At 35.3% G+C, this 21,690-nt stretch overlaps 1 protein-coding gene across 4 annotated transcripts in view; it reads right to left on the bottom strand.

The window, feature by feature from the left end:
- The window catches only part of DPH6 (diphthamine biosynthesis 6), a 343,777-nt gene that overhangs the window by 142,272 nt on the left and 179,815 nt on the right, over positions 1-21,690 (bottom strand). For all 4 annotated transcript variants that reach the window (XM_049613292.1, XM_049613294.1, XM_049613293.1 and 1 more), the window contains one exon: positions 18,451-18,644. In XM_049613292.1, the coding sequence (XP_049469249.1) occupies positions 18,451-18,644 (194 nt within the window). The remainder of the gene's footprint in view (positions 1-18,450; positions 18,645-21,690) is intronic.

Here is a 21,690-nt window from a genome sequence, read left to right on the forward strand (position 1 = left end):
GAAGCTTCAAATACAATGTAGTCATTAGAGGGAAAAAACTTAAAAATTCAAATGTGCAAAAATTACACATTCTTAATACTTGCTACATGCAGATCTAAATACATCTTTCAATTATTTTTCTATACATACATTTCACAAATATGTTTTACAAAACTGTAATTATACCTTACAGGGTATTTGGTAATCTATTTGCTTCTCTTAATAACATGTACAGATGTATTTCTGCAACTTCAGTTTTGATGCTATATATTCCATTATATATATATATATATACACCATAATTCAGTTTGCCAGTCATTTCTTAATTTTTGAATACATCTGTATTTCTTCAGAATAAATTTCCCAAGGTAGAAATGTTTGGTAAAGAGAATCTATTTTTTGTGTCTGATGAGATCTGCCAAATTACCTCAGAAAGGCTGAACCAATTTACAGGGCTGCTGGCAGCACATAAGACACTCGTTTCTTCAAAACCAATATCATTTCTTAATCCTGCCAAAATAATAGCAGCATTTTTGAGTAAGTGAGATTGCACATTTTTTGGTCATTTGGATTTCTTTCTCTATGAACTGCCTGTTCATATCCTTAGCCCATTTCTCTATTTGGAGGCCACTTTTTAAACATCAAAAACAAAAAAAACAAAAAAAACAAAAAAAACAAAAAAAAACAAAAAAACCAGTGAGAGAGTCTTCTCAAATGCAACCTTGGAGGATCACGGAAAAGAGATTATTTTGAAGAGGTATATTGTAATTATATACACATTCAAAGACTCAATTAAGGTTGGTAACTTTATATGGGACTCCTTTACAACATATTATATTATAGAAGGAGGATTCCTATCCTGCCCAAAAAGAATAAAAAAAATTAAAAGCTGAACTAGTATAAATATTGTCTCATTGAAGCAACTTTTATTTTCTATAAATGAAAAATCATACTAATCTATTAATCTGGAATTAACAGCAATGTTCTGTTTTTTTTGTTTGCTTGTTTTTATTTGTTTTTATTTTTCCATTATTCCAGGGAACAGTTTGAACACCCACAAAAAATATGAATTGCCTTATTAGCAACTTTGATAAATCATGGAAGGAAACTGTAACTACAGATGATAGACAAGTTCCTCATGCTATTATTACCCTGGATCAAGGACTTAATTAAAATGTTATTCTTGGGGCACCCGGATAGCTCAGTTGGTTGAGCATCCGACTTCAGTTCAGGTCATGATCTCACAGCTCGTGAGTTTGAGCCCCACGTCGGGCTCTGTGCTGACAGCTCGGAGCCTGGAGCCTGTTTCGGATTCTGTGTCTCCCTCTCTCTCTGCCCCTAACCCACTCGCATTCTGTCTCTGTCTCTCTCAAAAATAAATAAACATTAAAAAAAAATTAAAATGTTGTCATTCTTGAGGAAAGTACTAAGGATAAGAAAAAAATGAAAAATGCCCTCTCTTCCAAGTCAATTCATTTAGGGCCTTTTCTCACAGAACCAAGGAACTGACAAAGTAGCCAAATGTACTGATTCCTACTTCATCTTCAGAAACAGACTTAGATTAGAATGTAATTTCAAGCTATAGATCATGTCTTTTCCTTTTCAAACAAACCATAGCTTAAAGGTGTTACCTAGAACAGTGCTTCTCAAACTGTGTTAAAGACAAGGGTATTTTTCTTTTAATTTCTAAAACTTTGGAGACAGAAACATCTATAAAACACAATTAAAATAAAATATAAAAAAAGAGAAATTTTACAAACATACAAAATATGAAGCCAATTTTTTTTATTAGATCCAACAGATATAAAAATACTCTCAAATAAGTATAAAAGTTTCCAAATGCTTATTTTCCATTTCTATAAATAGCTGACCTTGAACCAATAACAATCACTTCATGGACAGCACCAGCCCCTAGACTACACTTTGAGTAGCAAAGATTTAAAATAATTCTGAGAGCTATGAAATGAGATCAAACACAGATAGATCACTTTGATCCTTGACTCAATAACCCCACTTTGCCTTATCAAACCACATGCCCACCCCTCTGTCTCACAGTTAATTCACACATGTCTTATTTGTTTATATATGCACTATATATGTACTGTTATATGGTAGTATCTTCTTGATAACACAATGTAATGGTGGGAGGCAGAAGAATATAGTGATTAAAAGTACATATTCTACTACTTTCTACCTGTGTCACCTTGGACAAGTTACTTAAAATCTCTATATCTCAGTTTACTTATCTGCAAAATAAAGAAAGTAGACCAGGGTTGATAAAGATAAATTAGAATATAATGTATACAACGTGTAACAGTGCCTGGCAGATTGTGCTACATAAACAACATCAATTAAATTATAATACAGAAATAACTGAAAAAAAATCACATGGCTGTGGGCTTTCTAATAATCAATATAAAACGAAAACTAGAACGAGTTGCATGATTTACAGTGTTCATACAATAAAAACTGTCCAACAGTTATAGTTAAGGCAAGACTATTACAAAGACCAAATCCGGAGAAATATTTTACCCTTGGAGTGCCATAAAGTTAAATGTGTGATATGGTAAAAATCCTCAACAGCATCCTTAGAGCAAATATACAACAAAAATTTTGAGCGTCTCACTTGGACAAGGCCTCATGGTGAGCACTGCAGAGTATCCAAAATTGAAAAACACATAGTCCTTGCCTTCACGAGGTATAAACTAATAAGCAAGATATACTGTATATGAAAATAAATATGTAAAACAAGGCATAACATAATAACTTCCCTCAAAAGAAACTAAACACAACAAAAATTCAACAAATAAAAACTACACTTGAGGAAATCATCTTTTACGTCCTTATCCTTCTCTCCTTCAACATCAAACCCAAGGGCCTATTATGAGCCAGCCAGACCATGTATAGGTCTACAAGTCTACTGCCCCATCTGGTCCCCATTACTCCCTGCCTGAAATTTGAAGATGCCACTTTGCACTCTGTTCTCTTTGAGATTTTAATGACGTTCTTGAGAGATACGTGTCTCCTCATCGGCTCGCAGGTGCTCCCTCTTCACTCTTCATAAGACCCAGGGAGCCCCTCTGACCTCCAAGTACTGAGCACAGTATGTGCTACACAGTCAAAAGACAACTGATTCCAAGTTGAGTAGTCATAAATACCCCCCAGGATATAAGGCTTTCTGAAACTGAGGATGAAAACAGTACTTACCATGGGCACCTGGGTGGCTCAGTCAGTAAAGCATCCAACTTCAGCTCAGGTCATGATCTTACAGTTTGTGAGTTCTAGCCCCACATCACGTTCTGTGCTGCCTGAAGCCCGCTTTGGATTCTGTGTCTCCCTCCCTCTCTGCCTTTCCCTGCTCACTCTCTGTCTCTCTCTGTCTCTCAAAAATAAATAAACATTAAAAATTTTTTAAAAAGCAGTAGTTATTAAACTTCTGAAGAGACCAATGTGAGACTATGATAAAAATCTCTCCAGAGAAAAATTTACATATACAAAAAATTTGCACAGAATTTCAGAGTTCAAAAACACCTCTCCCCCCTAGATTAAGAAATCTTGTCTTACAGTATCACATTATCTGCATTGAATTCCAATGGATTGATTTTTATTAGTTTTCTATGACCAAGTTCAGGTTATATGACCACTCAAAATCAGTAGAACTTCGGTGAGGGTTAAGTAAGCCACAAAAATGACTATGAGACAAGTAAAAATTATTAACGGAGCTAAATTGTGAAAAGCTCAAAAGGGAGACCATGGATTATTTATCAAATAATGATTCTCTCTGCCTTCCCCACTTGCCAGCAAAATTACTATGTAGGAAAGAACCTTTAAGGGAACTGGTCTTAAAATAGACCTTGAGCCATTTCAATGGCTCTGAAACCAATCGTATAGTAGGTAAAAAAGAATTCTGTAAAGGAAGGGAAACAAATGTCTGGTAAATAATTTCTGCCTTTTCTGATCTCTCAATGTATTTAAAAATTTTTTTTTATTTATTTTGAGAGAGAGAGAGAGAGAGAGAGAGGGAGCAGGGGAGGGGCAGAGAGAGAAGGAGAGAGAAAATCTTAAGCAGGTTCCATGCTGTTAGTGCAGAGCCTGATGCAGAGCCACAAACCGAGAGATCATGACCTGAGCAGAGATCAAGAGCTGATGCTTAACCGACTAAGCCACGCAGGCACCCCTATTTGTCAATGTATTTTCATAAAAATCTACAAGGAGCAATGAACTTTACCAGGGTTAGATGCGCTTAACTTTGTTCACTAAGTTTAATTTAACAACTGCTCATTGAGCACTCAATGTGTGCAAGTACACAAAATAATTACATGATCCAGCACTGGAGACGTTATGAGTAACTGTGATGTAATTCCATTGGCATTGAGAGGTAATAGCTTTCACAAACAGGAGTGTATATAATAGCCCTTTTCTATTGCCACTGGACATTTAAGAGCCATTTTTAAAAATATCTTATTTTTTCATACGCTCTTTCAAAAATCTAAATTCTCTAAAGTCAGCTCATGTAACTTTCAAATGGAAGTCCTTGTTTGAGGCTTTTTACAAATGAGTTAGTAGAGAAAACACTGCTTAGATTTTAAAGATAACCATAGAGTTAAATCTGAAAAGAACATGCCAAAGTAAGTTCTGATGGAAAGAAAGCATCTGTAGATAACAAGTTTTGTCATATTCAGGTTCACTTCTTTATCTTCTTTTGAATGACCCATGCATCAGTTTATTCATGTAGGTAACTAGCTAGAAAACATTAATTCCACATGTCCCTTAGAATAGGTTCAATTATCTGAATGAAAAAGTCTATAAAAAAGTCTCAGGAGGGCCAAAAATTATAGGCAACAATGTAGAAAGATAAATTCAATCTAATATAAAATATAAATTTCCCCATATTAAAACCTCTTTCACAATATGAACAATTACCATTCTTTTTCTTCTCTGTATTAACTTACTAATAAAGTCAAGAGGAATTACACTCATCTCAATGCCAACTTACAGCTACTGCTTAATATTAATATACTAATGGAACTTTGCAATGAAAAAAAAAACTGACTTTATTTAGCTTTACTGGATTATTTTGGAAGCAAAGGAATAAAGTAGAAAGAAAACCTGGCACTAACATGAAGTCGGCAGGCTAAGAAAAACAACAACAAAAAAACAAAAGAAGACTAGTTTATAGAGCATCTTTCTTCCTAGAAACCTAAAGAGGCTCTCGTATATTTCACCTTTATTCTCAAAACAGATAAATAAAAAAACAGAAACAGAAAGATATATTCGTAGTTTACAGATGCAATAAATGAATTCCAGAGAAGTACAGGTGAACACATTGTCTATATAGTTCAAGAGTTGCATAAAAATCTCATATTAAAAAAAAAAAAAAAAAGGAATACCATGCCTGGCTCCTCAAGGTACTTAGCATCTTTAAACAAAAACCCACAAGATAAAAAACAAAACAAAACAAAACCTAGTAGCTCTGAATATCAAGATAAAGTACTATAAGAGAAATACAATATTATGTGAAGGTTCCAGAGAGAAAGATATTACATTCAGTGAGAGCACTTGAAGGAAGATATCAAAAGGAGATGCCATGTGAAAGAAGCAACTGGAGAGGAAGGATTATTTATGACTATAGCACAGTACTGTACAGGAAAGACATGGCCTATGTGGGTTAAAATGAGTTCTGACATAGCCTAGTTTAGATGGAACATAGGTTCCATGTGGGGGAATACTGGGAAATGATGAAAGATAAGCTTAAGCCATATTGCAGAGCACCTGACAGATCAATGGTGAGCAACAAGGATTTTTGATGAAGAGAGGAATGTGATTGGATCTACACTTTAGAAAGACTAACCCGGCAGGAGTTTGTAGGATAAATTATAAAAGGAGAGACTGGAGGAAAACCATAAGTGAAATATCTAAGGTGTCAATTAATTTACAGGTCTGAAGCCAGGTTCAATCTAACATGATGCCGAAAAGCCTACAGAATCTATTAAGACTTTGTATTTTGTAAGTAAGTGGGACTACATCAAGCTAAAAAGCTTCTGCATAGTTAGAGGAACAATCAACAAAAGGAAAAGACAACCTACAGAATAAGATATTTGCAAAATCATGTATCTGATAAAAGGTTAATACTCAAAATACATAAAGAATTTATACAATTCAACAGCAAACAAACAAAAAAAAACAGCAACAACAACAAAAGCCCCACAAGTAATCCAATTTAAAAATGTGCAGTGGGACTGAATAGGTATCTTTCCAAAGAAGACATCCAAATGGCCAACAGTACAAGAAAAGGTGCACAACATCATTAATCATCAGAGCAATGCAAATCAAAACCCACAATGAGATACCACTCACATCTGTTAAAAAGGCTGTTATCAAAAAGGTAACAGATAACAAGTGCTGGTGAGGGTGTGGAGAAAAGGGAATACTTGGGCACTGGTGGTAGGAATGTAAATTGATACCGCTGCTATGGAAAACAGTATGGAGGTTCTTCAAAAAAAAAAAAAAGAAAAAGAAAAAGAAAATAGAACTACCGTATGACCCAGCAATCCCACTTCTGAGTATATATTCAAAGGAAATGAAAACAGGATCTCAAAGAGATAATCTGCACCCCCAGTGTCCACTGCTGTATTATTCACAATAGCCAAGATATGGAAACAATCCAACCCATCAACAGATAAATGGATGAAGACATGTAGTACACATATATCTCATTATATACTAAGCGAAATAAGCCAGAGACAGACACATGTGGAATCTAAAAACCTCCGGACCCAGAGAAATGGGGAGTAGAATTGTGGTCACCAAGGGCTGGGGTGGGCTAAGTGGGAAGATGTTGATCAAAGGGTACAAATTTCCAATTATAAGATTAATAAATTCTGGGGGTCTAAGGTACAGCATAGCGATTATAGTTAATAATACTGTATTACACTTGAAAGTTGCTAAAAAGATAGATCTTAAATATTCTCACTACAAAAAAAAAACAAAACAAAATACGGTAAATAAGTGATGGAATGGATGTGTTAGCTAATGCTAGGGTGATATCATTTTGCAATATATAAATGTATCACGTGAAAACATTGTACACCTCAAACTTATACAATGTTATGTCAACTATATGAATAAAGCTGAAGAAAAGACAATATTTTACATGATCACCAGTAAATAAGTTTTTAATTCAATTACTATAAAATTAAATCCCACTTACACAGATTATTATGTTAAGCTCATTAATATAGTACTTTTTGCTTCCTTCTGGGAATTCACACTAGGTGATTTTATTTAGAGTTAAGAAATAGGGAAACAAATTTTTTAGTTGGTATGTACCACATATAACAATATGAAAAAAATGTTAAACATTCAGTTAAAAGCACCATCAAGACTAACATTTATGTATTTATTTATTTAAGTTTTTATTTTAATCAGTCAGTGCTCATCACAAGTGCACTCCTCAATCTCCATCACCTATTTTACCCATCCCCCACATCCCCTCTGGTAACCATCAGTTTGTTCTCTATGGTTAAGAGTCTCTTTCTTGGTTTGTCCCTCTCTCTCTCTCTCTCTCTCTCTCTCTCTCTCTTTTTCTCTTTGCTCATTTGTTTTGTTTCTTAAATTTCACATATTAGTGAAATCATACGGTATTTGTCTTTCTCTGACTGGCTTATTTCACTTAGCATTAAACTTTCTAGGTCCACTCATGTTGTTGCAAATGGCAAGATTTCATTCTTTTTTATGGCTGAATAACATGCCATTGTATATACCACCTCTTCTTTATCCATTCATCAATCAACAGATAACTGGGTTGCTTCTACAACTTGGCTAGTGTAAATAACGTTGCTATAAACACAGTGATGCATGTATCCTTTTGAGTTTGTGTATTTGTATTCTTTGGGTAAATACCCAGTAGTGCAATTGCTGGATCATATGGTATTTCTATTTTAACTTTTTCAGGAACCTTCACACTGCTTTCCAGAGTGTTCTTGGCTGTTCCTAAGAACAGTACAAGAGAGTTCCTTTTTCTCCACATCCTCACCAACACCTGTAGTAAGACTAAGATTTATTAAGAGTTAGTCTTGATTTATAAAAAAAAAAAAAAAGAGTTAATCTTGATTAAATGAAGCCAGCTTGAATGAAGCATCTCCTATACCATCCTACACCAGATTAAACAGATGACAAAGACAGGGTGCTGTAAAATTTAGTGTCACAATATTTGTAATACATAGCTATTGTAATTCACTTTGCTTAGAAACACTGCCCAGTGAAAGCTGAATTAATTAGACATGGAACTGTTAGTTTATGAAGTACTTCATGTAGACTCCTTGTCACTTTTTATTTAAACATGTTTTTATTTAAGCCGCCGTCAAGCCCTATCAATCCACCTACAATGTCCGTTCTTCCCCTTTCACACTGCTATTCCCCCAGTTCAGGTCCTCAGAAACTTTCATCTAGCCCAGTATCTCAGTTTTCAGTTTGAGCTCCTCATCTCCAGAATTCCACTTCTCTAATCCATTTCTCGCATCATTATAGTGGTTCAACTTAATGTCCTTGAAGTTCCCTTCAACTGTACAATTCTATGTCATTCCATTTGCAAAATCCTTCAGAGTAGTGGCTTTCAAATTTGTTTAACTATAACAATTTGTTTAACAGTGTAGAATATACATAACATACATTTATACTCACATAACACTCATTTATATTCACATATGTGAATGCACATTTCACAAAATATAATTAACCTTACTACGTACAATGCATTTTGATATTTTCTATTTTATTCCAGTCTCTTTCATTTAAAGAAAAAAAGGTTGTGACACATTAAACTCAGTTGGAAAATACCAACTTAGGGGCTTGCCTACACAATCCTGCCTAAAATTTAAGACACTCCTTTTTTATTTCAATCAACCTTTGTAGACTTATTTTCCACTACTCCTTAAACTCCGAGCTCTAGCCAAATTGAACTTCTTGCTACTTCCCTCATGTATCTCATGATTTCCTGCTTCTGTAAGTTTGGATAAGCTCTACCCCTAATTTGCAACTTTCTCTTAGACATTTGCTCATGCCTGCCTTTGTCAAAACCCAAACAACGTACAAGGATATCAAATGTAATTTCCCCCATAAGACCCTCTTGATGCTCCTACATGAGATTTTTTTTCTCCTCTCAATTCCCATAGCACTTTAATTGCATACTCCAATGGCAACTCTACCTTGTCTCTCCAGGTTCTCTGAAGGCTGAGACTGTCTTGAACATCTCTTTACACTACTGGTACATTATAAGCATCCAATTAATGTTTGCAGAAAGAAAAACATAGAGGAGTCTATAAAGTGCAGTAGTATCAGGTTAAAGATAGCAGGAAAAGTCAAGGTTGATTAATTCATCCTTTTTATTCACTCAACTTTTTTCTCACATCAGCATGTCGCAGAACAAGTCTCTACTGAATCATCTCTTACCAATACTAATAATTTAAAAACTCTATTTATTGATATCATCTTTGCTTTTTATGGCTATTTTATGATATAAGCACCACAAATTATCTGGATGAACAAGTTCCCAATTTAAAAGGGAAAGTCAATGTAAAAATATCAGTTTAAGATCTATCATACCATTGTGTCACTACCAATAAAGTCCTGTGCTATGAAAAAATGGAAGGATAACAACAAATGAATAAAGTAATTTATACTTGTAAATTTTAGTAATATGTTCTTAGTCATTTAATAGAGAATATAACAAAGACAAGGTAAAATACAGGTCTAGAGTTGAAGTAAAGGACTGAAGGATAGAAACATACATTGTGTTGTCTTAGACAACACAATTCCTAAGCAGACATCTGCAAAAGGTTTCTTAAAAAATAAATGGTAGCATAGACAGGAAAAAAGACGAAAAATTCAATAGGACCCAGACACCAGAGACTTGAAAGATAAGTCAGACATACCCAACACACTTTAAAATACATAGAGTTAAGATAGAAATCTATATTTTGCAGAAGAAAGGAACATAAGGAAAGTCAATTAGTAAATTTATAGAGAGGCACTGAACCAGGCAAAAAATAAATTGAAAGAGTATATATGTGCATGTTTAATATACACACACAATCAGTGATACCAAGAGGAGAAAGTTCAAGGTTAGGAGACAGAATAATCATTTTGCTAAAATGAGGGAGTCACATTTTCTAAGCTTTAGGGGGAATCTACAGATGAAGACTCTAGACCTGCGATAAGTTTACAAACTGTAATAATTGACAAGTATAATCCAACATTTTACTTCTAGACAGATCTTCCATCATGTGCTTTCTCATGCATGCATGACTTTACTGTCTGAAGGGCCAGCAATAACACAGCCTCAATGAAGTCACACCTGGGAGTCAAAATGACACTTGTCTGTGCTGATTCCAACTCTTCTGTTTAGGGTCCAGAATCAATACTAGCAAAGCATTTCTTGTGCCAAGGGACCAGGTTTAATGTCCAAAATCTTGGGAACTGACAGGGCTTGAGGCAAGCTGTGCAATGCTGAAGAGCCAGGAGCAATCTGTACAGGGCTATGTGCCTGTTTAATTAGCATTATGTCTGGGTCCTCCCTGCAAATCTTAAGGGCCTCTTATATGTTCCTCCCACTCCAAACCTTTTGGATTTGCCTCAAGCCACCCAACCACCAAGGGTTTTTTTCCCTAATATTCAGAGTGAAAAAAGATCCACAGAGCAATTTTCCACCATAAGCATGTTTTCTAACATGCAGACACCAAAAATAATTTGAAAAAGTGTCTGCTCAGCATTTTTATAAAGTACTCTGCAGCTGGAAATTATTCTTGGTATACTTAGTGGGTTATAGTGCCAAATCTGATAGGATGTCTTATTTTGAAAAGTTTCACAATTATGCCTATTCCATTTAAGCTTCTAAGTGGAAAAACAAAAACAAAATGAATTTACCAATGGCATTACATCCTATTTTATAACAATGTTGTGGCTCCCCTGAATTAGACACATTGTGATATAAAATATAATTTGTTAAGCTTTGGACTAATTTGTTCAGTCATCCTTTAAAAGGCATCCATATGCCAGAAATACTGCTGTACACTAGATATGTAAAAATGAAGAGTACCGAGTATGTCTTTGAGGGTCTCACAATCTAGCAAGAGACAGTCACATAAATAATCCTACTAATGTCCTGAGGAAAACAGTAGAGGTATAGACAAACAGAGAAGGAAAATACAGGAAGCAGATAAATTAGAGCCCATTTCATAGAAGTGTATGAAGTGAGAAGTTCTTTAGAACAGAGATAAGGATATGGAAAAGTACAGGCAAAGATTCAGATATAAAAAGCAATCTCCTAAAACCTATTAGTTCATTATAACTTGAACCCAGAAACTTGTATGGAAATGACAGGATCAGACAGGTAGGAATGGAAGGGAAGGCAAGGATCTCTTCTTAAAAGAGTCTTTTCTGCCAAGGTAATGTGCTTGTAGTTTGCCTTAGTAGTGGGTTATTTAAGTATTTATGCAGAACAGCCAAGGACAATATAGTAGAAGGGTTGAATGGTACACAAGGTGATATTGAAGGCAAGCTGACGAGTTAGGAGACTCTCACAGAGTACAGGTGAAAACTCAGTAATAGTGAGAATGAAATCACAGGGTCAGATATCAGAAGTCACAGAAGTAATAGCAGGTTCCTAGAGATCTAATAGTGGTGGTTGGTGTGGGAGCAAACTGAAAGAAAATGGAAATCTAGTTGTGGGTCCCAGGTTAGACTTAGGTGATGGGGGTAGATGATGATGATTTTAACTAAGAGAGAAATATAGGAAATGGAGCAAGCTTGTGCAGGAAGAGAATGAATAAAATTTTGAACTTGTTGAATTTATCGTGCCTATAGAATATTCAAGTGGAGATATCATGAGAATTGAATGCAAGTCCCAGAGTATAGACTCACTGTTGTGGTTCCAATGGTCAACTAGGTTTGAAAAAGGATAAGACAGAAGGAGGGAGGGAAGAAGAGATGGAGGAGAGGAGGGAGGGACATACTGAAAGAAGAGCCATTTAGGATGGTTCCTAAGTTTGTAAGCAATTGAAACCTATTTATTTTCAGGAAACCTGCTGCTTTTTACCTCCCTGACACAGTTCACACTTCTACCAGCAACAGCTTGCTTTGTATTTGGAGATCCACTTTTCCCCCCAATGGGTTCTGTTCTTCCCACAGAACCATAGTAAAATGTAGTTCTAGTAATCATGATTCTATCTGTTGCTCTAGGAATGGCATATGATCTAGACCTATCCAGTCAAATAAAATCATCAACAATGACTGGTTCATAGATGATACAAGTCAGGCCACTGAGTGGCAATGAAATATAACTGGATAACTACATTTTCCTTTGAGTTATTTAAAAAGACTGAAGCTTTTCCTACTAGATTTGAACCAGAAAAAATGTAACCAGGAGCCATTTTCTGAATATAAGAGTCTAGTCAGAGAATGGAATCAATAGAAAATAGAGGCAAGAGATGGAAACGGGGGGAAAAGTTATTGATTATATAATTTGTGTCTTGTACTTAGTCTACTTGAAGCCAAACTTATCTTTAGGTTATTGTCAATAAATTATCTTTTTCTTAAAGGAACTCTCATGCATTGTTGGTGGAAATGCACACTGGTACAGCCACTGTGGAACACAGTATGGGCGTCCCTCAAAAAGTTAAAAATGGAACTACCATATGATCAAGTAATCCCACTAGAGGATATTTACACAGAGAATACAAAAACACTAATTCAAAAAGATATATTGCACCCCTATGTTTATTGTAGCATTATTTACAATAGTCAAATTAGGGAAGCAGCTCAACTGTCCACCAATAGATGAATGGATAAAGAAGATGTGATATATATATACACATATAAATGTGATTATAGTTTATATATATTATTATATATTAATAATTATATGTATATACTATAGGTTATATATAAACAATGGAATATTATTCAGCCATAAGAAAGAATGAAATCTTGCCATTTGCAATAACATGGTGGATCTAGAGAGGATAATGCTAAGTGAAATAAGTCAGAGAAAGACAAATACCATATGGTTTCACTCATATCTGGAATTTAAGAAACCAAAACAAATGAGCAAAGCAAAAAAGAGACAAACCGTAAAACAGACTCTCAACTATAGAAAACAAACGTGATTACCAGAGGGGAAGTGGGTGGGGGAGGGATGGGTAAAATAGAAGAGAATTAAAAGTACACGTTGTGGTAAGCACTGAGTAATGTATAGAATTGTTGAATCACTATACTGTACACCTAAAACTAATACAACACTATAAGTTAACTATATGAAATTAAAATTTTTAAAAATTAACAAGGAAAAGAATATATAATATGTAAAAAAAACCCAAAATTATTTTTCTTTAAAACAGTTTGAATATGACTTATAATCAAAATAAATCTAACCAACACAAAGAGTAAAGTGGCAATTGATGTTTCTAAAAATATAAAGTTAAAATCTAGTTTAAAAAATCAGCCACTTATTTACAAACCTTTATCAACAGTAAATATTTGGTTTAAAAAACAAACAGCAGTTATTCATTTATTATTATATTCAAATTATAATACAAGTTTCCATTAAGGAATTTAAGGTCATCAACACCAAGATAAAGTGAGAAAACAAATATGAGAGAAGAAAAGTAGCAAGGATTAGAAGAGGAAGACTGAATATGCAGCTTAAGGAAGAATATTAAATGAATCCCATTAGAAAAAAAATTAACACAGATTTCTGGCTAAAGAGAGTCCATTAAAATGACAACAAAGATATAACATCTAGACAACAAAATGTGGGGCAGGCAGGGGTAAACATCAAAGGATTTCAGTACATTTCCTGAGTCAACAGATGAAGATGGAACAACGGCTGATACGTCAGCAGCAGAAGCTGTAACCTACTATTTGCGTAGCAGAGAAGAAAACCAAGGAAGAGAACAAATTAGGCTACATTATCCTGAACTCCAGGTGTAACAAGTATGAGATATGGGGCTGGAAAAACTCTAAAGTCAAAAATGTTCACAGTCAGCTTTGCTCCTGCCTAATTCTCAGATATGAATAAGCAACCAACACATTTAAGAAAAGACTACAACATGAAAGGGAAGGAAATAGGAGAAAAAAGACCCTAAAGGAAACATTAATATTTTAGGAAACAATGCTTAAAATCACTAGTTTGTATTTTAAGAGGGATATAAGAAAGTTACATCTATAGAAGGAGAAATAAATTGTTATAAAAAAGAAACAACCAACAAGTGAAGTTATTGATCACCAAAAATACAACTGTTAAGAAAGGAGGGCATTTAAAAAGGAAATCTCACATCATGTACAACAAAAAGATAGAAAGATACAAAATAATGTGAGAAAAGAGAGATGAAGATTCAAACTAGGAGGTCTAACGTCCGATCAGTGAGAATACCACAAAAAGGGAATAGAGAAAACCAAGGGAGCCAATTATCAAACAAAGGAAGAGCATTTCTCAGAGCCATCCTCAAGCTACACTTCCGTTGGCTCTGCTATTTTTGTGTGTGTGTCAGATCTGACATTTGTATGTTTTTTCCATACAAAACAAAAAGCCATAGCAACTCTAGGTCTTACATCCACACATCCTTCTCTACTGGAGAAAGTGTTTATCTCCTGCCAACCATCCATCATCCTAGGCTTCATTCCTTCTATTGGGTACATACATATAAGTTAACAAAACCATCCCTGATGCAATCACTATAGTCAGGAGAATGCCATGTTGTGACTGGCTTTCACCTGGATTAATACCATCCCTGAACCATCATTAAGAGAAAGAGGACAGAGATATGCTGCTACTCAATAGGAAGCTGCAGAACGGATGCAGGAAAAGCAACCTTCAATATCCAATGCATTGTTGTGACATTTCAGTACACCAACCATAAAGACACAATCATAAAAGTTAACAGAGAGGAAAAATAAGTCAGCTAAAAAGAACAAAAATCACATCAGCATCAAATTTTTCATCAGCAAAATGCTAGTGAACCATGGAGCAATGCCTTGAATGGTTTGAGGAAAAATTACTTTTCAATCTAAAATTTTAAATTCATCCAATGTATCCATCAAATGTGAGGGCAGAATAGGAACATTTTCAAAATGTATGGATTTGAAAGTACCTTCCTTACGGAAGTTTCTTAAAGATGGACTAAAAAGAAGGAATAGCCAAGACAGAGGAAGATATCAGAAACAGTAAGAAGTGGCTCCAAACCACTAGAGAGAGAAAGAATAAGTTAATCCTTAAATATACTCTTTATAGGGATATGGTGTTTACACATATCCTTCAGTAACTATTACATTTCTTTTTTTTTAATTTTTTTTAACGTTTCTTTATTTTTTTTGAGACAGAGACAGAGCATGAACAGGGGAGGGTCAGAGAGAGAAAGGGAGACACAGAATCCAAAACAGGCTCCAGGCTCTGAGCGGTCGGCACAGAGCTGGCCGTGGGGCTCGAACTCATGGAGTGTGAGATCATGACCTGAGCCGAAGTCAGACGCTCGACCGACTGAGCCACCCAGGCGCCCCTACTACATTTCTTACGTGACTTACAAAGAAAACCCACAGAATTTAAAAATCGCTATATTTCCAGGAAATAATATAGGTTATCTATATACCAAATTAATATATATACCAAAAATATTTATATACCAAAAAATATATATACCAAATTAATCCAGGTGAAAACCAAGGTGACGTTTTAATACTAACAAAATTCTAAAGAATAAAAAAAAGGCTAGTTATGTGAAAATCAGGTTATCTTGTAAACAGCTTGAGATATACATATGTTATCTACCTGTCATAATCACCCAGTAATCTATGAGATATAAAAGCTTATTACATTTATATTGGTTTTCATAACTTCTACAAAGTAGGAAACTTACTCTGTCATTTCTCCCAAGTCGTTGCTACTTCTTTTCAGCAGTTAGTTAAGCACTTTGCAAAAAGAAACAACTCCTACTCAAAAATTAGCTTTAATATTTTGAGGTAAAAAAAGAGCTACAAAACAAAAGATTGACTTACATGGGAAAGTCACAAAACTGCAACCTGTTATAAATAAATGCTTAAAATGAAAATGAATCTAAATGCTTCCAATGCTCCATTAATATTCAAAGGATTAAGAAATGCAATCCCATCTTTTTCTTAGAATGAGTGAACACTAACCTGAAGAATTATAGCTCTTCTAGATCCGTTTTTTCCCATAATTACTCAATTATTCATTAGAATATGTAAGACCTCTATTGGAATTTTTACACCAGTGTTTCACAAATGGATTTAACTATAAAAGCCTAGCTATACAATCTCTTCCATAAAAGCAATATATTTCTAATATTTATGTCCTTAAAATATCCTATAGTAAAATTAATATTTCTATACAGAAAGAGAAGGAACTATTTCGTCCCCGACAACTTGATAACATCTCTTTCAACTATAGTTATAATTATCATGTACGAACTTCCAAAGCAGTTGTCAAGATTTAACATTAGCATTAATTTATGTCATAACTGACGGTTACTATAAAGATAATGACAAAGCATCCATTTCTCCAAAGACAGCATGGATCAAAAGGGAAATTTCTTCTTAATTACTACTAATCTGCCCATTTTTAATTAAATTGATCAGTAATTTATTATCTTTCCCTTTCTTGGAAGGCTGTTATTATCACATAGCTTCCCCAAAGTTATCAGTTATCAGTGATTTTTAGGCAATCCAATTACTTCTGGTGTGAGTCCCACCATTTTGTAAAACTTGTTTATGCTAAAAACTTAATACCCAATTTCTCTGTACCTTAAAAAAGAAATTTTAAAAATGCAGGGGCGCCTGGGTGGCTCAGTCGGTTAAGCAGCCGACTTCTGCTCAGGTCATGATCTCACGGTCCATGAGTTCTGGCCCCGCGTCAGGCTCTGTGCTGACGGCTCAGAGCCTGGAGCCTGCTTCAGATTCTGTGTCTCCCTCTCTCTGACCCTCCCCTGTTCATGCTCTGTCTCTCCCTGTCTCAAAAATAAATAAACGTTAAAAAAAAAATTAAAAATGCAGAATTTGCACTCAATATTTCACACTTGAAAGTGAGCAGTTTCAAGATCTTATTTGTACAGAAAGACAATTAAAAGTGGAACTTTTATGCCTTTCCCCCTTGTTTGATAATCAAAATAGTTGTTATTAGTATGTATCTTCCCAGAGGAAAGAAATGAGGTCCTTGTAATTTCCTTTGAAAAATATCTACTTCTTATGCTATCCATAACTAAACAATAAATTACAGCATTATTCCAAGTGTTTTCCCTATCAGTTTCTTTTCTAAAGGTAAATACAAATGAAAATATCTGACATACAAAATAAGAAATACTTAATTCAAGCAAACTTTAAAAGAAGTTAAGTGCTTCATGTATTTTTTCTGAATCAAAATCCTTAATTGATATTAAGCTCTGATCAGCATCAAATTTAAAATATAACACTGAAGTAACAAATTTTCATGATACTGGTTCATAATATAACTTCTCAGAAGCTGAACGTTCTGTGAAAAATGAGAAAATGAAATGCAATGTTTCTTGATAGAAGGGACAGAAATCTTCCTTCCCTTTGTGACAATATGCTAAGACAAGCAGGAAATATCAGCTTACATTCTCTATTTCATTAGATATGCCTTGTATGAATTGACTACAGCTGATTAAAAAAATTCATATTAAGAATACAGAATGTATTCAAATAGTTAACTATCAATGCGAATGAAAAGATAATGGCTTAGTATAAAGTAATCTCCATTAATTAACACTTAGTGAATAAGTTTCTACTACATTTATAAGGTCCACATTTTCTCTCCTAAATTTCCTATTTAGAAAAATTAACAGTGAATGCAAAATGGCTGCCAAACTCTTATGTACAGGGACTTAAGAATTTAATTCGTATCTCTCTTACTAGATTTAAGCAAGGTTCAGTCTTTTAGGTCTATTTAAATTTCACCATACTAGAAAGGTCTTGCTTGAGCACCCCCTCATCACTCCTTACCACTCTGTTTCCTTCGTCTTCATAGTACTCTTCAGCACCAAGCATATGATTTGCTTGTTTGTCTATTATCTGTCTACTCCCACTGCAAAGTAAGCTCCAACACAACAGGGCTTTGTCTGATCTCTTCATTGCACTATCCCCAGTGCCTAGAACTATATACCGTGCACATAGTAGCATTCAATAAGTATTTGTTAAAAAATAAAAATGATTAAAAGGTCATCAGCTCCAAAATCCTAAGGAAAAACTTAATTAAAGACATTTGACAACCATGAATGCCAAACTATACCAAAAGTTTTATTTTTAAATAGTATTTAAAATAAAGGCATAGTAAGTTTTCTTTTCTATCCAAAAAGACTAAATATCTTGTCAAAGAATAGCTGGGTTACTAACAGTTGTTAATTATTACTACATTATTCAGTTAATGTAATTGGTTCCTGTGCATACCTTAACAAGTTTCAAAAGCTCATAGAGATCTTCAACCTCATCACCTTCACGTTCGGTATACACTCGTCCCGTATCCACACTCCTTCCTCTTATGGTACGGCGGTAGAGAGGAAGAGCCATCGCTTCTGCATACAGATCGACGGCGTGATGACCCACTGTCTGATACATGTAGCTATCCAGTTCATCTGACCCCACTGCAACATTGAAAGTGGAAATAATCAGTAAAACCGAGTGAAAAAGAAAGTGGATTTGAAAGTCCATCTGGGTTACTGCTTGGAGACTTACTACAGTATATCTCTCTGCATTAACGAAGTGAAATAAAGTGGAAGAATGGCACATTTGTCCACAGTTGCATCCAGTTCACATCAGCTCTAGTCATCTCTACTACTAATTACAGATACATATAAATTTTTAAAACTATATACAATAAATGTTTAAAGAGAAGAGTAATATAGCCAATAAATTTTGATTAGTTTATTCAATTAAAGATTTTATTACATAAATGTTTTTCAAATCATTCAAGGTTATTTACAAAGTCATCTGGAGTTGTAGGAAAAAACCTTCCTTAACTAAGTAGCTACTTGGCTAACAAGTGACAAATATTTGTAAAAATAAATTACATGCTCTTGATATATTTTATATTCAGTACTTCAACAAGACATACAAAAATATATAAATTAAACAGCAGTCCAAGATAGCTGCAAAAGACCCTGAACTTACCTCCTTCCACAGAAATACCAAAACTACAGCTACATATGGCATAATTCCCACTGAATTCTAGCTGAATAGCTCCCTCCACAACAAGGAATAAAAGGCCCACATCAAAATGTGTGACAAAAGCAGAGACTCAATCTTGCCCAAAACCCCAGCAGTGACCCACAACAGAAAGGGATCTCACAATACTGAAACCTCTCCCTGAGGAGGGAGGGGTTTGTGCCCCACACCGGACACCCCAAAACTGTAAAACATGCACTTGAAAGACAAGGACCCTAAAACATCTGGCTTTGAAAACCAATGGGGCACACACCCAGGGGGTCTAAGGGACAGTGGAGATTTGAGATATTCCTTTTCAGGAGCTTGTGCATAGACTCACTCCTCCCAGGACCCAGCACAAAGACAGCAGTTTGAGAGATGACTGGGTCATACGTGAAGATTTATTTGCTAATATATAATTGTCTGCTGAAGGGGCAGGGGCAAGTTGGGACTTTTTTTGGAGATGGAAGTGCTGGTAAACAACATTTTCCCTCTCCTTCTTTCCACATTGCTAGCGCTGGTGACAAGTGCAGGTGCCTCACCTCCAATACTTTTCCCCCACGTGGCAAAAGTTATAGGCATGCCCTACCCTCAGCACTCTTTCCTTGCTAAATCCACAGGTGAGCCCCACCTCCAGCACTCTTTTCCTGCTTTGCTAAATCTGTAGGCATGTCCCACCCCAGTGCTCCTCCCATACCTTGCTAAAGCCATGGGTATGTTCTGCACCCAGCACTCTTCCCCTGCATCACTAAAACCATGGACATCACCCTCAGTGCTCTCCTGCAGCCTCACTCAAGTTGGCCACCAAGCACAGTCCACACAACAGACACTCCTCCATCACTTGAACCTAGTAGCCAGAGGGGCTTCTGTTTCTAAGCCCCACAGGACTAGCTCTATGGAGGCTACCACACCTACAGCACTGAACAGACAGCAGACTGAAACTCCTCCCATCTGCTTTGCAAAAGGCCCATATGCTTGTCCTGGAGCTTCAACCTGAGGGACAGGCTTCATGTTAGTCACATACCTAAAGATTACAGAGGTGCCCTCAGGAACCACAGGCAAGGAGTTACATCTTTGAACCCTCCCTTGGCCTTGTTACAGCTCACTGATACCTCTCAGAAAGAAGCCCAGTTTTTTGTAACTCATGCCCAAAGGACACTTTCATCAAATCTCAAAGTTTAACAGCAGAGTTTATACTTGTGGTCCCACCGAAATGTATATATTTGCATTCTTTAAAAACTGCTGCCTGAGGATCTGGCTTTCAATCCACCTGAAACTAGTTCTTAACTGAGATCACTCCCTTTGTAACACTGATAGGTCTTGGAACACCTTCGACACTGGGGACCTAACAAGAATAAATCAGTCTACTTAGGCAATCACAAAAGTTCAAGAGACAACCAGGAACTAAAGCAAGGTTGAACAACAAGGTTCATCTACGGAAGGCCACTCCCATCAAGACTGGAAGAGACAGCTGTTTCATTTAATATATAGAAACAAACACAGAGAGTAAAGCAAAATGAGGAAACAGAGGAATATGTTCCAAATGAAAGAATAAGACAAAACCTCAGAAAACACCTTACGGAAATAGAGTTAAATAATTTAACTGATAAAGAGTTCAAAGTAGTATTCACAAAGATGTTCACTGAATTCAAGAGAAGAATGGATGAGCACAGTGAGAACTTCAACAATGAGGCAGAAAATATAAGAAAGTAACAAACAGAAGTCACACAGCTGAAAAATACAATAACTGAATTGAAAAAGTCACTGCAGGATTCAATAGCAGACTAAATGAAGCAGAAAAAGGATTAGTGAGCTGGCAGACAAAGCAATGGAACTCACCCAGAAAGATCAGATCAAAAAAGAAACAAAAATTAAGTGAAGATAGTTAAAGTGACCTAGGAGACAAGATCAAGAATAATAGCATTCACATTATTGGGGTCTTGGAAGGAGAAGAGAAAGAGAAAAAGAGGTAGAAAACTTACTGACGAAATAATAGCTAAAAACGTCCCTAACCTGAGGAAACAGACATACAGGTCCAGAAAGCAAAGAGAATTACAAATAAGATGAATCCAGAGAGATCCATAGCAAGACCCATTATAATTAAAATATCAAAAGCTAAAGATAGAGAATATTAAAAGCAGCAAGAAAAAAACTAATAGTTACATACAAGGGAACCCCCCCCCCCATAAGACTATCAGCTGATTTTTCAGCAGAAACTTTGAGGACCAGAGGGAGTATCATAATATACTCAAAGTGCTGAAAAGAAAAAAACTTCCAGCCAAGAAAAATCTACCCAGCAAAATTATCATTCAGAATTGAAAAAGAAATAAAATATTTTTCAGAAAAGAAAAGCTTAGGGAGTTTATCACCACTAAACTGGCCTTACAAGAAATTTCAAAGGGATTTCTCTAGGCTGTAAAAAAAAAAAAAGCATATGTCTAATAACTAGAAAACATATGAAAGTAAAAACCTAATGGGTTAAAGGAA

Source organism: Panthera uncia, assembly GCF_023721935.1.
Source record: "Panthera uncia isolate 11264 chromosome B3 unlocalized genomic scaffold, Puncia_PCG_1.0 HiC_scaffold_1, whole genome shotgun sequence".
In the NCBI taxonomy this organism is placed as follows: Eukaryota; Metazoa; Chordata; class Mammalia; order Carnivora; family Felidae; genus Panthera; species Panthera uncia.